The sequence below is a fragment of the Lissotriton helveticus genome, chromosome 10, assembly GCF_964261635.1.
Source record: "Lissotriton helveticus chromosome 10, aLisHel1.1, whole genome shotgun sequence".
Classification (NCBI taxonomy): domain Eukaryota; kingdom Metazoa; phylum Chordata; class Amphibia; order Caudata; family Salamandridae; genus Lissotriton; species Lissotriton helveticus.
The window spans coordinates 658071956-658089146 of NC_136071.1; the positions used below are offsets into that span (position 1 = coordinate 658071956).

A 17191-nucleotide genomic window follows, 5' to 3' on the forward strand; every position below is an offset into this window, starting at 1 on the left:
AATGTGAACAATTTAATGATGGGACTATCATAATACTTGATGAATTGAATGTAATGAAGTGTGCACATTAATAATGAAATGTTTGTTGCTGTCATTGTTTTTAAATTTGCACTAGAGCACTTTATATTCGCCGTTAAAATCAATGAAATGTATGTGTAACACTACACTTTAAAATTGCCACCACGTTTACCAAGATTACCATCATCTATGTTGTTGAAAAAATGAAATGCTAGGTGGGGTTTATAATGGCGATCATTGTGAGGCACAAACTGACACTGACGAAGCTTATAGCGAAACGCGTCTGTCAAGGGTGAAGGGGGTTTTGAAATAAAAAATTTACAACTGAATACCTGTGTGCTTGCCGTTTATCAACCAAGATTGGTTATTTGTGCTGCTATATATAAAATATATATATATATATATATATATATATATATATATATATATATATATATATATATATATATATATATATATATCATAATGAAAGTAAATGAAATGTTTTAATAGCACAAGTATTTTAGACACTAAATTTTTGTGGTAGCACAATATTTATTTTTGGCACTTGCACTTTATTTCGGGACGTTCAACATACAGAAAAATAGCAATTAGGTTGTGAATGCAGAGATTAATTTCAATGTGCACATCGAAACATTATAAAGTAGATTGCTAAATAATGTACAATACAACATTAATAATCTGTAGGTCCAGTTGAGTAAACACATGAGGGATGATTACTTTAACATTTTCATAATTGGTGGTTTGGCAAAAAAATAAACCTAATAGAGTATTTGTAGGCAAGGAGCAATAGATCAGACGTAAGCCGTGGAAAACATGAAGTAGGTTATTAATCCCAGAATCAAGGTATATAGCGGGTCTTGTTGATTGCATGCCATTTTTTAATAAGTTTAGCTATATAAATTATATGTGGGCCTACAGATGACAGGTTTTAAATGTATTGTATATGCTAAACGGAATTTTTAATAAATAGGGTTTTAGTATAATGATATGGGTATTTTACCAAAAGTATCCTATGAAATTAGTTTTATTATTTAAATCTGTTTTTTAAATAAGTTAAAATTCTTATTTATGGCAGCATTTTGCACATTGAAATGCGAAATTGCACGAGCATAAATATGCTTTTGAAGTATGTTGTTCATGTCTATGAAATCAAAACGTCACGTGTGTATACACTGTCAATTTTAAAAACAGCATGGCTGTTATGCATTCTTATTCAATTTACTTCCGCTACACTACTGGTTGAGAAATTTGGCGGAATGGAACAATAAAAGAAAACATGCCAAGAACAGAAATTACAGTGTCCTTATATAGCACACTCTGAAGGCAGGTGAAGGAATGCTAATATTTGTCTACTTTGTTCCTTCCTCAAGGCTCAGATGAAGGACTACCAGCGAGAACTTGATGATGCGCGTGCCTCAAGAGAAGAAATATTTGCGACTGCAAGAGAAAATGAAAAGAAAGCCAAGTCCTTGGAGGCTGAACTGATCCAGCTTCAGGAGGTAAAGCAGAAAAAGTAAATTGGGATGTCGAGCATATCTTAAAACTATTTGGAACAACAAAGCAGATCCGTGTTTTTTTTAGCCGCTGTCCTCATTTCCATGCAGGCATACTCACAGGCACACCCACACGTTCTCACTGTATATCCTTCTATGTCTTAAATAAGTGAACTGAATTGTCTTTAATGCATGTACACTTTGTTGGAAAAATAAAATTATGTCAGTTCCTAAATAGTATTGATCTCATTCTTTTCTCCAGGATCTTGCAGCTGCAGAAAGAGCTCGTAAACAAGCTGAGCAAGAAAAGGAAGAGTTGGCTGAAGAACTTTCAGGCAGTTCATCTGGAAAGTAAGCAATATCTATAGCTCTGAAAATGTAGATGAGAGCATTACCAGAGCATTACAGCCATTGAAATTAGCATCCTATTTGAAATCCAAAAGTTGGGCCAGAGAAGGTCTATGGTGCAGCAGTAAATACAGTTGTTCACCAGCATTTTGGATTCCATGAGAGTATGAGGCAGGAAAATGAAGTATTGACACATTTTGTCTGGCACAGGGATTTGAGTTTGGGGAATGTGTGGTACTGGCCTTATTGCCCAAGTGCTGCAGAGCCTAACTTGGTTGCCCAGCCCCTCCATTATGTCCCTTCCCGTTTGTTTCAATCGCATACATTGCAGGGTTGGACAAATAGCACATAATGTCCTAAGCAGTGGGCAATAACACTTCATTGGAATCTTACTTTTAGATAAATCTCATCCTCTATCCATTATTTCCAGAATAGGTGAAAATAAAATCAGAAAGTAACGTTAACATTTTGATTAAATTGATGGGCTCCATAATTCTCTGAAGTCTAAACAATTTCTCACAGACCAGTTTGAGCAGTACGAAGACAAACACAAATTTAAGTTTGATATTTGATGACTGAAGTAAAAAAATATTTCTTGGGAAATTTAACAGTACTGTGTTTATGATTGCAGGCTACACACTTGACGTGTGCCTGGTTATTTTCTGTAATCTCTAATGCCTCTTTGTCCGATCGTCTTTTTAATTGCATGATATAAAAAAACAGAGAACCCAGTAATTATACACTTGATAACTCTCCAGTGCCAGGAAAAACAATGTATTTCTTGCAAAACCCTCACCCACCAGGGTTGCCTCTTGGTGACAGGCTTCATCATTGGGTCCATCCCGATCCACTGCGAATCGGGGCGTGCTGCCACTGACATGGGAGCACTTGTTGGTCTTTATATGATGATAAAGAAGGTGTTTATAGAAAAGGAAGAGGGAGTGGAGAAAGGTGCTGAGTTACGGTATAATTTAAAAATGCCTAGCTAGTAGGTATATCTGTATTATTCCTGCCTTTAGTCGGTCTGACTAAAAATTATGGGGTAGTAAGGAAGGTGAGTTTGGTAATGTGCCTGTGATCCAATAGGTCAACATTTTTGGAGCTGTGCCCCTATGGCTCTTCTTCAGGACCATGGTAACCTAGTTCCTTGGTACCACTTTTGTATGTTTAATAACAGAAAACACGCTACTTGCATGACATGCCATACTGCGAAAAATACATACATATACCAACTAATTTGTGTTCTTTATTTTTTATATGATGCCTTAATAGTGCATCATGGTACCTCCGGGGAGAGAGTGGCCTGTTGGCACACTCTAATCAAGGCAAACCCTCGCTGTGTCGCCTATTGTGGACTTAGCCCCCCATGGACCGTAGATGGTGATACATCGAGAGTGTATAATTACTGGATTCTCTGTTTTTGATATAATATTTTTGACTAAGGAGTACGAATCCGGAAAAATCCTCCTCCTCCCCCTTTTCTTTGGATCGTTTTTAATTGTAGCCAGCCATTGTGAGACTGACTGAAACAATGTAATGAAATATTAAAGGACAGACATAATTATTAATCATCATCCAGCATTTTGCTTACTGCTTCTGAGCTCCGCTCCATGGGCTCACAATGGTTTATTTTAACCTTGCACAATGCTGTTTTTGGCAATGGCTCCCAGTACATTTAAGTTCAACAGGTTGGAGATAATAATTGCTTGGTACTACCAACAAGAAGCAAAGAGATGTGGTTGAATGGTCTCTTTTTAGCTGAATTGAATTTCTTGTTTACATTTGCACCATCAGGACAGCAGAGGGTTTTTGGGGGCGCTGGGTAAACTACGTTATTACATTATTCCAGTCCAATAACATTTGGTGATAGTGCAACTTTCCATAAAATAGTTCAAGTGGCTTACTGACTAACTCCAGTCCCTGAATATTAGGTGCTGTCCAGAGGACAGAAAACAGAAATCCACTTTTTAGATTGGTTTTAATTCTGTTTCCCAATAATAAAAGTATACATTTTTACTTTCACTCCTCTAAACAGTGTATCCTGTTTTACTGAGGGAAGAGGTGACATGCACCCATACAAGTAATTTGCAGCTGAGTTGATCCCTTAACATTTTATGGGTGTACATGTGTTTTGGCATCTCTTCATATGGGAATGGGTTGTTTTGTGAATTCCATAGGTCTGCTCTTCAGGATGACAAGCGTCGGCTTGAGGCCAGAATCTCGCAACTGGAGGAAGAACTAGATGAGGAACAGAGCAACATGGAAAACATGAGCGATCGCTTCAGAAAAGCAGTGCAGCAGGTATGATCACTGCTTCAAATGTTTAGGTGTAAACCACCTTGCAGTTGACAACATCTGGTTTACAAACATGACTTAGTGAGTTCAAGCTTTGGAGTCTCATTGTTTTCCAGACTGAACAGATTAACAATGAATTAGCAACCGAGCGCAGTGCGGCCCAAAAGAACGAGAGCGCCCGACAGCAACTGGAGAGACAGAATAAGGAGTTGAAGTCCAAGCTGCAAGAGATGGAGGGCACAGTGAAATCCAAATTCAAGGCCACCATCACCGCTTTGGAGGCAAAGATTGCCCAGCTGGAAGAGCAGTTAGAACAGGAAGTCAGGTATGTTCAGAACCCTCAATAAATTGATATATTCAATTACCTTCTCTATTTTCGTTCAAATCCCATCAACAACATACAACATCAGCGCTCAATACTCATGCTGGAATCATACATCATTCAGACGTAGCCAGATGTCAGGATTACCTTACTTCAAAATCTCTACCCTTAACAAAAACCCATAATCTTGGAATGCATTGCCAAGCATTCACCACAAATTGTGGAAAGGTGAAATGGGTAGTCATGATTTACACAAGTATGTGGGTTTGGGGTTAGAGTGTGCTTTTCCAAGGGATTTCCACATCCCCACCATAAAATGGGTAATGATTGTGAGCAAATAATATAATAATGCTAAAGGTTTCCTGACAAAAGGGTATGAGGTTCTTTGTAACGGTGTTCTTTAATTTCACATAACTCAATGTATCAACTTCTTTGCCCAATACATGAGATTGGGGTACACAGTGATGCCAGTGGATATGCTTTTTGCAGGTTACAAATGGTAAACATAATTTATGTCCTGCAACAACAGAAAACAACATGGGTGGAATTATTATAGTGGAATATGTTATAATGTTCACTTAATGGGAAGGACTATTTATAGGTCTTAGCTATGCATTAAACAGCCGGACTTGAACTCCACTTGATGCGAATAGCTTGACAATTGTTATTCGGTTACACCACACATTACATATAATCCTGTTGACCGGAATAGGACCACCTCAACCCCCCCCCTTCTGCTGCTCCCCCTTGCCCCCACCACAGGCATAGTTAATTTACTGTTTAGTTGGTTACTTAGTTTATTTACTTATGATTCCTCCCGGTTTGCCACTTTCCCATCAGCCCACTCTCTAAGTCAAATGCTGCACACAGCACAAACACATTCTTGAGAGCACAGCAAACACCGCACTCAAATTCATAAGTGATATGATGGTTGGAGGGAATGCATAGGCTTATACTTACAGGAGACCCATTGTATGTGATTTGTAGACACGATCATTACATGCATTGAACCCATATTTGAGTTTTTTTAGTATTCCATAAAGAAAATCCCGTTTTTACACTGTTTGCAAGCAACAAATTGTAGACAGAAGAATATTTGACCGCAAACTGTTGGTTTTACATAAATTACTAAGTTGTATATGTCACTATCTAAATTCCATGAAAAATATATTTTAAAAAACTATGCATTGAGCAATATAGATTGCCTCGCTTACATGTTGAGTTTTGCTATGCCATTGTCAAGGATCTGACACTTAGTCGATGATCTCCGGTAGCGGACTAATGGAGAGCTCTGGGTCTTGACTGTTTGGTCTGCCAGAGGTAAGGTTGACCCATTCTAGAAGCCAGGTTGCTGCTGTACAGGAAACGTTTAAGCAGGCAAGTGCCCTCCTTAAGGAATTGGAGGAAAAAGCCTGAGGGCAAAAAAAACTCCAAGAAGGTGGTGGAATTCCGGTGCAAGACAACAGGAGGAAGATCCAGAAGGATTCACAGAAAAGAGGACACAGGAGAAAATCGCAGTACGCCAGGAAGAGTGATTTGAATCACAGGGAAAGAAAAACGAGTAGAATCAGGAGTGATGAACAATAGGTCAAGGAGCACCAGGTGTTGCAATGCAAAAGGCTGGACAAGCTTCCTTATATAAGTCCACAAACAGGAAGTTAGAGGGAATCCGTATTGTTTGGGAAAAAGTAATGGACAGCATTGCATGGGTGGCCATTTTGGATTGGGTTTTATTTGAGTTTAGAATTCCTCCTAGGGAATTCTGGGAAGGGGGAAGCATGGGGAAGTGAGGAGTGGATAGACTCCTTCATGTGCAGCCTCCCCAGACTACTGGAAGACGTATGACTACTCTGGAGGGTCACCCGCTGCAAGGTGTGCGCAGGCATGTTGCGCTGTGACCCGCTGGCGTACTGCTCACACCCAGTAGTGCATCTCCCCGACAGGAGTTCAGTCATTGGGATTAAGTGGTGCATGGGTTGTGGAGCCACAGATCACTGTAAGAATTTCTGGTACTAGAAGAAGTCAATATGGATGCACAACATACATGATAAATACATGTCAGTATAATGACCAATGTGGAAGAACGAGGGAATGCCCGTTAACTGGATGCTACGAGCACAATGCATCTATTTTGGTAGCCACGCACCTATTACCCCGTAATCTCACCGCTGGAACTCTGGTCTGAAAAAACAGCTTAGTATAGCAGATCACAGCAGCTAACCAAGTACAACACCTTTTCCACTAGTATAGTATTGAGTGCTTTTGCTCTCAATACTATTCCAGTTTGTTGCTGGTCGTGATAGCCTTATATTGTTGTTTGTTTATGTAACATTTGATCTGCTTGTGCAACTACCTATTGATATGGTTACCTTAAATAGCCTCTTTTTAAGTTGGAAACCAATTTGGATAGTATACTATATGATACCAGAAAATGCGATAGTTAATAATGGATATTAACAAATACCTCAATTCCTTTACATACAGAGAGAAACAGACAACTACTAAGACCTTGCGCCAGAAGGATAAGAAACTAAAGGAAGTTTTGTTACAAGTTGAGGATGAGAGAAAGCAGGCGGAACAATACAAAGATCAGGTAATGTCCATATTCATCTGACAAAACTTAAGCTTATTCGATGTACGATGTGTCTTTCATGAAGTAGAGCATACAGTTGTAACTGTTGAGTTGAGCATTGTTGGTTAAAAAGATGAGTGAGCAATTCCCTACCAATGTGCACTACTAACAGCAATCCTTGTACAGTAACCATACATTCTCTATGAGACAATATGGGGCTAGAGCTCAATGACCATTCATTGTAGGATGGTGAAAAGCCCTTTTTTAATACAACACCGTCACTGGTTTTGGGACTCACTACATGGATTTAATGAAAGTATAACTCATGCTAGTGTTTACTGTGAAAGAGCACTTGGCATAACCATTTTTGTGTCGTAGATCCTGATAACGCATAAAAAGAGGCAACAGAGGCACAACGGGGGCACCTTTAGTGTTCACAGGTCAGCCTCTGGTTGGTTATCTTAGACAGTGACTGGCCCCTGAACACAAACATCTTCACTCCTCCCCGACCTCACCTGAATCACTACCAGCTCAACTGCTCCAAGCTGGGAGCGAATTGTTGGTGAGGCAAGGAGGGGGAGCATAGGGGATGAGGAGCAGGGATGAGAGGGAGATGGGTGGAGGGAGTTTAATGGAGTATTAAACACAGATGCTTGCACGCATGATATTAATGCAGGCAGCTCTGTGTGCCCCTCGACAGGTTGGCCCACTGGGAGTGGGCCCGGCTTACCCATGCCAAAGTCCAACCCTGTGCTTACCCATGTGCTACTGCAAAATTAGGTGTAAGATGTATTTGCGCCCATTTTTATACTACCACATATTCGTGGTTGGCGGGCTCCAAATGTTTTTCATGCCTCAGTTTACATGGCATGGGGAAGTATCATCAGGTTCTATCTGGTAGTAAGTGTTCGTGCAAACTAGTAGTAGTAGTAGCAGCATAGAGGGGACCTATTCCACATACACATCACTTGCCTTTAATTACAGCATAGGTGTAAATCAGGCGCAACAACACATCCAATAGCAGATACGAGTACTATTTGCACAGGGTGTTTTGCACTCACTAGTTACACCAGGGTGTAAGTAACCTTGTGGAAGCTTCAGAATTCCGCACACATAAGTAGGCTATCATGAAGTCTACTTTCAACATAAAATGTAATGATGTGGTGAAAATGTTTTGATTTGCATACGCATAATGCCAAGTCCACAGACTCACTGATTCAATCCCACTCGAAAATAATACTTTCCCTAACCTATTTTAATGCTCCCATTTAGGCCGAGAAGGGCAACACAAGGCAGAAGCAGCTCAAGAGGCAGCTGGAGGAGGCAGAAGAAGAGTCCCAGCGCATCAATGCTTCTCGAAGAAAACTGCAGCGGGAGCTGGATGAGGCCACTGAGAGCAACGAGGCCATTACCCGAGAAGTCAATGCTCTGAAGACCAAGCTCAGGTAGGACTCCACCTTTTCTACTTTGGTGATGGGTCCATACTGAGAAGCCTCGAGCAGCTTGGGCCGGATATCCCTTGAGCGGCCTGGCAGCATGTTTGTGCACCCTCTGAACACGAGCTGTGCAGAGATGCCTTTGAGTAACAAGGGTTTGTTTACAGCATAAGTGGGAGGTGGGAGCCCATCTGCTGCCCAGAAGGTGTCTTGCACAATACAACTTTAGGAACACTTTACCTTTAGAGCTAGTGGTAACGACTAATGTAAACATCTAAAGAGAATCCATTTGTGAACTAGCATGGGACTGGCACTGAATCTGTAATGGACCTGTTCCAAAGCCTTTCATGCAGCCCAACCTGTCTGCCATTCACCAGAATAGAGTTGTCGTTTAACTCCAAGTCGTCAGAACACCTTATTGCCAGTCCTGAGCTTTACTTCTACAAATTATTATCAGGTGTGTTAGTAAAATTGGTTACTTGAAACAACCAATGATTACATGTCCATAACACAAAGTTGTCCAATGAATTCCCGAGATTAGAAACATGTTTTTTGCGAACTCTGTGGGAACTCTAGGAAGAGATGGAAGTGGAGTAGGAGGGGCAAGTAACGACTGAGGTATATAGTGTATTCATTTTTCTTTGACATACAGGAGCTGCTTGTCCATGACTAGCCTCCCTCATTCTCAAATACTCACTTTATATTAATACTCTTTCTGTCATAATATAGGATTTGTATCAATCAACTTGTATTGCAGCTACACAAAATGAGTAGAGAAATGGAACAAGAGCTCTTTACGCGATAATGATGCTATGTAGACTCTCCTCTCTTCCGCTGACAAATTGCCTGCCAGACTTATCACAACTTCACCCCACTGTGGGATAATGTGCTGTACTACAGACAGGTAGGGAAACCAAAAACACAGAGAAGAGAAGCATGGGTGAGGGAGGCACCCCCCCGCACCAACCCCCAATACAAAAAAAAAGAGGAATTAAATGATGAGGGCTTCCACTGTACAAAAATAAAGAAATAAAAGAGAGGTGGACAATCATGAGAGTAGGTTGCCGAAGCCAGTCATGGCTTAGTTTCAAAATTGTGGCCTACCCCCATTCAGCCAGCTAACAAGGCCAATCGGAAGAGCAGCATTTACTAAATGGTATTTGTGATGAAGGAGTAGGAAAAAACATGGATGGGGATTTTACCATAGGAAAGCACCTGCTTTAGTGAATTGCATGCTGTGACGATTCCTATCACCAGTATTTAGCAAGTGTGGAAACCTGCAGTATAGTAGAATTAGTACATAGGCACAGGCATTTACCAACAAAGGTAAAAATGGTTGTTAAGTCTTGCAGATCCAATATAAAAGTGCCATATGAATAACCATCATGGTAGAATATTGGCTGACCTCCACTACCAGAATATGGAGTTTTAAATATGCTACAAAAATATAGCCAGAATATTGACTACATAAATATCATGAAGCAAAGTATTTATAGCTAAGTATAAATGTATTATACTTAACTCAACATGTATGTGGCTTGATGATGTGGCTATCCAAGACTGGAATTCTATAGTTATCTATATACTTGCCACTACAAAATGTGGCTGGTGATATTCCAGCTGTGTTATTTTTTATAGAAAATACTTTTGTGCTCAATATTCTAACAAACAACCAATAGTTGGACTGGCTGCTTTTGACACGTAGTGTTTTTTCAAAGCTGATGCTGTTGGGAATATACTCTTAGGAGATAGACAGTCGGTGTCACCACAAACCTTTGTGATGGACCCAGTGGTGGACTTATGCAATCCTCTGTTCCAATGAGTGAAAAAATGTGTCATTGTTAACACTCATATCATTAGGGTATCAGGTACAGTGGTCGACCAGCGTGTGTGGGCTCACTGTACCCACATTATGCTGTCTTTTCCTACACAAGTCAGGTAATGGAGTCCATTTCCTTGATTACAGTTAGGTTCCTTGCCCCACACAATGTACCTCTGTTTCATCTTAATCAACTACAAAGTTCTGGCTCAAAGAAAAAGTTCATAGACACCTTCCATCCATCACTTAAAGTAGGTGAAGACCCTGAAAGGGAATGAAAGCCAGTATTGGTAATAGAAGTTATCACGATAATTAAAGATAGCCCTTAAGATACTGTCTAGTGGCACCTTTGCTCTTCTCTCCATCTTCACCAATTTTATTACCTTTATTTTACTGTTATTCCAACAAAATCTGAATTTTCATTTTTAGTATTGTGTATTTCCAACAGGTAAACATGATAAGTCACCAAGATAGCCTTTGCTAAATCCTGTACCAGGTACTAAAAGCTGAATCACATTTTTACAGTATACTCTTGGGGAACTGACCATTGTAACATTCGTAAGATGCAGCATAAAGCAACAAGAGGTAAAATATTGAGAAATAATAGTAACACAGTCATTACACTTGTAATTCAGGATGAATGTGACCAGGTGTCTTATACTCAAGTAACTCAAATCATCACTTGATGAGATTTGTTTTCTACGTCACAAGGCTCCATCGTCTTGTGTAGATGTTGGACAATCTCTGTTGGTTATGAAATCTTAGTGCATGGATTTCTAAAGATTACTGACTCATAGAACGAGACCTTCCCGGTTCTAGTTTATGTTTCAGGAAATCTCAGGGTCACACCTCCCAATTTGTAGTTTCTCTTAAACTATTGAGAATTCATGGTTCTCATGGTGACTTTTCAGCAACTGCCCCTCTTCATTTTTGGGTGCTTTGATTTTTTTTTAAGTATGTGCCTCTCTGTCCTGGACTAAAAAATCCTTACGCTCTTGATTTAGACAGTCCATAACTGCCCAATTCTTAAATACTAAATTCTTGTTCTTTTCATCCAGCAACACTCTAGAATTTCCTTTTTTGGGAGTATAATCTGGTTTAACCCAGTATCAGCTTTATGTAGAGGAATGTATTTGAAGTGAAATATGCCACTACTCAAGACTTTACATTATTCACATTAATATAGGCGGGCAGCCACTCAGCAATAGGGAATACAATGCAGTGTGTCATGGGCCTTATTTAAAATCACAACTAATAATTATTTGCATAGTGGCCATCACCAATTACAGGTCAAAAATGCATACAAGGTGACATGAGCAGTTCATTGGAGGTCTTGTATTTGGTCAACAGCCAGACAGTGAGGAGGTATTATGAAGGAGTGACTTGAAATAATAGGAAGGTTTGATTAATTCATTTAAATATTTTCAAACTGAAAGTGAGAAGATATCTGGAGCTTCTGGGCATCCCTTGAGGCTAATGTAGGTGTTTGTAGCATAAGCATACTGGTAGAATTTGGCGCTGAAGCTGCTGATTAGACAGTGGAAGTGTCTGACATATATGTTTAAAAGAGAAAGGGAAACAGGCATTTACAGAAATGATGACTGTAGGTTTAAAGGAGAGGACAATCATGTATAAATTTAGGGACCATTACACCACTTTGGGCGGTTTCGGTAAAACAAAAGTTTAAAAAAAAATCCGAATAATGTGGTTTGTCGCCAATAGTGAAGGAACAGTAAAGACAGATGTGGGAAGAATTTTCCTCTGTCCGAAGTTTGAAGCACGTTCTCTCTAATGCACCGTGAGGGAGATGTGGTGCCACGATCAGGTTTAGTTAACAAAAAACCTTATTAAAATGTTGGAAATGTGTGACGGCCCTCTTAAAATGGTACTCAAGACTTGTGGGTTGAACACATTTGTGATTTTAGGTTATGCAGATTAGATGGCAACAAATAATTCCAGTTCCTTAATGGAGACCTTGAAATACAAAGGTTTAAACTCTATGATTTAATCAATTTCACATGGCACCAGTAAGATATGATTTTGAAATGTGATGCAAATCAACTGATGGAAATAACTCCGGGAATACATAATGATTTTATTTAATTATGATTTTTTTTTTTTAGTTTTCTATTTTAAAAAATTGACACTTGATATTTAAGTGTAACACCTTAGCATGTACTGTGATGCATTGATTTATGCTGACATCTCTGTTTCAGAGGGACACAGGAACCTCCACAAAATGACTAAGCAGGTACCCTGCCTCCATCTTTCTGACTAGTAATTGTTGCACAGATATCCATTTTTACGAATCAGATATATACTTTTTAGCAAAACCTCAAGACCTGGATATCTTTGCAATATGAGTTTCACATGAAAGGAAACCAATGTACCAATGGCACCTGCATCCCCTCCAGTCCTTCTAAAATTCATGTTTCTCCTCTGCCTGATGGCACATACTGAGACGAATGCATTCTCACAATCTGTGTAGGGCGGTCTGACCGGAATGTCGATTGGATTGCCCTTTCTCCTTTGCATGCTAGAGCTGTCTCTTGCGCACCTTTTTCTAGAATGATGCAATAACTTACCAGCATAATACTCATTGTAAAACAAATAACTAATATATTGCGTTGCAATCTTCAGCACCGAAATGCATATTTTCACCACATACCGTACCACTTGCTCATTGTGAATGTGCACAGTGAATCTTAATTCACCACAGATACAACACTAACTGTGACATCTTCCCAGTCACAGATCCCAATTGGGATAGTCTGAATGCACCATGCAACTTGAAGAAGGAAATAACATCTTCTCATATCATTAAACTTACATTGGTGTTGAATTTTCCCAAACACTTGTTGAAGAATCTAGAATTGTAAGCACATTTGTTAAGACAGCTCAGTTAGCTTAAAAGTGTTCTCATTAAGGCATGCCTTTCTCGAGCCTTCTGCCTCCCTAATGCCAGCTAACCAAGTAAGCAGGAGTGGACAATCTCGACGCTTGCCCATGCTGCAACTAAACATCAGGCTAGGCTATTTAGCCCATCACAGACAATGTAAAAGTGCTAAAAACATTTCTAAGCATTATGAAATATGTTGTACTGATTACTAAGTTTCATGAATCAGACATCTTGTCAACAGCCTCCATTTTCATTTGCGAATCCCGCTTGATTGATGAAAGCAGCTATTTTAAATCTAAGCATTTTGATATACGTGTGATCAATGAATTTCTTGTGCCATCTATATTAATACGTATACAAAACAGTGATGGATGAAATGCTTGAATTAATCTCTGCCACTAGGCTTCATCCCAATCCATCGTTATTCTGCCACCATGCCACCTCAAGCTATATGCAAATCAGTCTTGATCCTGCTCCAATAGGACTCTAGCAGCCCGAACTGAAAAGCCAGGTCCTCCCTAAATCGTAACACAAGCAACCCTGAACCGGTTTTGCCCTAGGTAGTGGCTCATTATTAGCTGGGTACAGCAGTGACACATTGTGCACGAAACCCACGTCTGTCTGGGTATACCTGTCCCACCTTAGGTGACACAATAAGTATACAAAACAGTGATGGATGGAATGCTTGAATTAATCTTTGCCACTGGTAAACACTCAGGCCGCATCCCAATCCATCATTATTCTGCACACAAGGCCACCTCAAATTGGACTCCACTAGATGAAATGAAATGAAATATAAAACACCAGCATTTATAAAGTGCAGTGCACAGCTACCTCCGGAGAGGTGTCCTGACGCTAGGGGCCGTTGGGAAGATTAATTGAGCTATTTCCCAGAGTCACATGGTGCTGGGCTAACCTGCCACCGACACCCAAACAATGAACCCCGCGGTCCAGAGTCGGGCACCCAGGCCGCTGTGCCACACCTCTTCCACAGATGCAAATCAGACTTGACCCTGCTCCAATAGGAACAGTCCAATTCGAACTGCCAAGCCTTGCCTCAAACAGAGCTCAAGCAACCCAGGACCGGTGTCACCCTGACATGGATCCCTTGCACACTGTGTCACTGGAACCAAGCTGTACCCGTCTGACGAGCCCATAACTAGGGCGAAACTGGTCCTTGGTTGCTTCTGTTCCAGTTAAGGGAGGACCTGGCTTGGCAGGTCGGGCCGGACTGTTCAAATTAGAGCAGGGTGCATTTAGCTGTGTCTAAACGGAGGTGACATGGTGTGCAAAATAACAATGGATTGGAATGCGGCCCCAAGTAATTACCAGTGGCTGAGATTATTTCACACATTCCATCAATCACATTTTTTCTTGTGTACTTTATCTATAATAATCCATCACATAATGCTGCCTTCACTTTTGATCCACCTATGCTAAAACCATGCATCGTACAGAATTTACTGTCTGTATAAGGCACGTATCCCAGCTTAGCATTATGAGAGATGAACAAAAGCAGTGGAGGTTTCTACTGAATAAGAAAGAAGTAAAGGCATGAATATGTACTATAAATGCCAACTATCCCAATGACCATATACACTGCTGCATCAAGAAGACTCTCCATAATTTGATTATCTGAGAAGGTAATTTGAATGAAAGCACACATTCTGATCTAAACAATCTACTTTCAATTGGCATACTTACTCAGTAGTCCCCATGTTCCCAAAATGAGTTTCCATAATTGCAATTATTCCTCTTTTGTTCACCTATGCTAATCTATTTTGACACAAATATTTAAGGAAGCCTTGTCTTAGCAGCAGTCTCTTAAGGTTTTCATTGAGTGTTTCCAAACCATCTGTACTAACATTTTTTGCTACACCCCATTATTTTTTTACCTACTTTAGCTGGAAACTGGGGAAGCATAGGACCGGGATCGTGTATTGTAAGATTAAGTAGAATTATACTCTATATTTGTGTACAAGGAATGCAGAGGTCTTTAACTAGAAGAGTTGACATCTGTAGATGATAACATGATTTGTCAGCACTTGTAGTTTCTCATATGTCATTAACAGTGCCTAGTGACCACCACATTGATCAGACATGCGTAGAAGCTAGAGTCCAAATATCAGTCAGTCCTTTGCCTAAAAACATCAATGGTGTTGGGATATCATGTAGTCAAAGTTTTTCAGCAAGAAAACAAGATTGATTAAGGACTGTTGACAATAAAACAAAAGTCATTAAATAACAAAGATGGGTGTATTATTAAATTAAGCCACAACATATATCACAAACTCAGTCTTGTGGCCAATAACAATTGAAAAAATACAGAAAGGCATTTGACAAAAGCGAGTGGTGATTTTTAAACATGGTTCATAATAGCAATTTCGGCACAAATTGATTAATAAGCAGATTCCCTTAGGGTGGTTGGGTTCCCCAGTCTGAGAGAGCGCTACACTACTTTTCAAGCTGTGTATCTATGTCCATTTGACACTTGTGAACTTCTTACATACACATGACATACCAGATGGTAGATGGGAAACTTAGAAGGAATTGGAATCAGTGGAAGAAGCATATGAGACTGCTGCAGAAAAGCTCAATGCCTTTTTAAATATTTCGGGCTTCATTTTCATAAGAAATGTGTATTTTCTCCCCAAATTCATTACTATCTGGGACTATTCTTTTGAAAATAAAGCTCTCCATCCGGATCGCTGTGTGATAGAAACCTTCACAAAAAGTTTGAGAAACATTATAGAGCTGTACCAAGTACAGAGGTTTCATGTGACATTATTAGCCATTTTACCAAGGTTTCATTCATTCAGCGATCATGAATTTCTTTGGACCGGTCATGCCTGTGCTTGATGAAATAATCTTGGTTCTGTATCTTTAACCAACCGTGGTGGCAAATAACAATTGAATATTCCAGTAGAACGTACATGTTGTCTCCTTTTAAGTCTTTCTTCTCTTTTCTTCAGAAGGGGGAATGAACCATCTTTTGCCCCCCCTCGCCGATCTGGAGGAGGAAGGCGAGCAGTAGATAATGCAGCAGATGGGTCAGAAGAGGACGGGGACTCGCGAGATGCTGATTTTAATGGAACAAAAGGCAGTGAATAAGACTATCAATGCATACTTATATCACAGAAAACATGGACAATTTTCTGGATTGTCTAAATTGATGTTAGGGTTCCTACGCCACACTGAAACACTACTTCTGCCGTCCAACCACAAATGCACATCTTACTACCAGAAATGGTACAAACAGATATGGCTGTAGGAAGCACATTTTGAAATCTTGCAAAGAAAATCCTTTGAAAAACTCCGTGCTTTAATTTTCCGTTTGGTGTATTCTCTTTTGTGAATTCCAGTAGTGAAAAAAACAGCTTTCCAAGGGGTCATTGGTTGGTTAAGTATGTTCTGTGTGGATGAAACATCTTGCAAAAGATGATGCTGCCAAAGTCATTGTTTGCTATTCGGTTATTTTGTCCCCATTTGTTCCAGTATGTAATCACTCTTGATTGTTATTTTTATTTTTATTTCTGGTGACTATCCCTCTGATGCACAGTGCACATTAGCATCATCAAAGTGCCTTCTTTATACACATGTACTAAAAACTGAAGATTTTTTTGTTTAAAAGAGAAAGAATTTAAAATATTGACACTGTTTTCTATGCACTTTGATTGTGCTTAAGCCACTTCCACTAATAAAAGGTTAAAGCACTGGAAAGAGTATTGTCCTTTTCTGTTTTCTAAATTGTAGGCTACTGTAACTCAACAGAATCTTTTTTCAATGTCAGTTGCAAAAAATATTTGTATTCACCATTTTGAGAGTCACTTCTCTGGATCTTGGAAAAAAGGAATAGGTGATAGGAGAGGAAAAACTTTAAATACAACATGCATTGGCAAAGCTAGTAGGTCTTGCCCATGGGCGAGCTATTGTGCTTTGACAATAGGGTGGGGGCCGATAGCCTGATGATTTTATAGCGAGAGTGC

At 39.7% G+C, this 17191-nt stretch overlaps 1 protein-coding gene across 4 annotated transcripts in view; it reads left to right on the forward strand.

Annotated features, from left to right (window-relative positions):
- The window catches only part of LOC144784434 (myosin-11), a 264556-nt gene extending 247631 nt beyond the window's left edge, over positions 1-16925 (forward strand). For 2 of the 4 annotated variants that reach the window (XM_078663188.1, XM_078663187.1), the window contains 8 exons: positions 1392-1520; positions 1777-1865; positions 4040-4163; positions 4274-4482; positions 6964-7072; positions 8324-8496; positions 12523-12557; positions 16178-16925. In XM_078663188.1, the coding sequence (XP_078519314.1) occupies positions 1392-1520; positions 1777-1865; positions 4040-4163; positions 4274-4482; positions 6964-7072; positions 8324-8496; positions 12523-12553 (864 nt within the window). In that variant the 3' untranslated portion in view covers positions 12554-12557; positions 16178-16925. The remainder of the gene's footprint in view (positions 1-1391; positions 1521-1776; positions 1866-4039; positions 4164-4273; positions 4483-6963; positions 7073-8323; positions 8497-12522; positions 12558-16177) is intronic. The other 2 variants (XM_078663186.1, XM_078663185.1) reach the window with 1 other exon arrangement.
- The last annotated feature ends 266 nt before the right edge of the window (positions 16926-17191 follow it).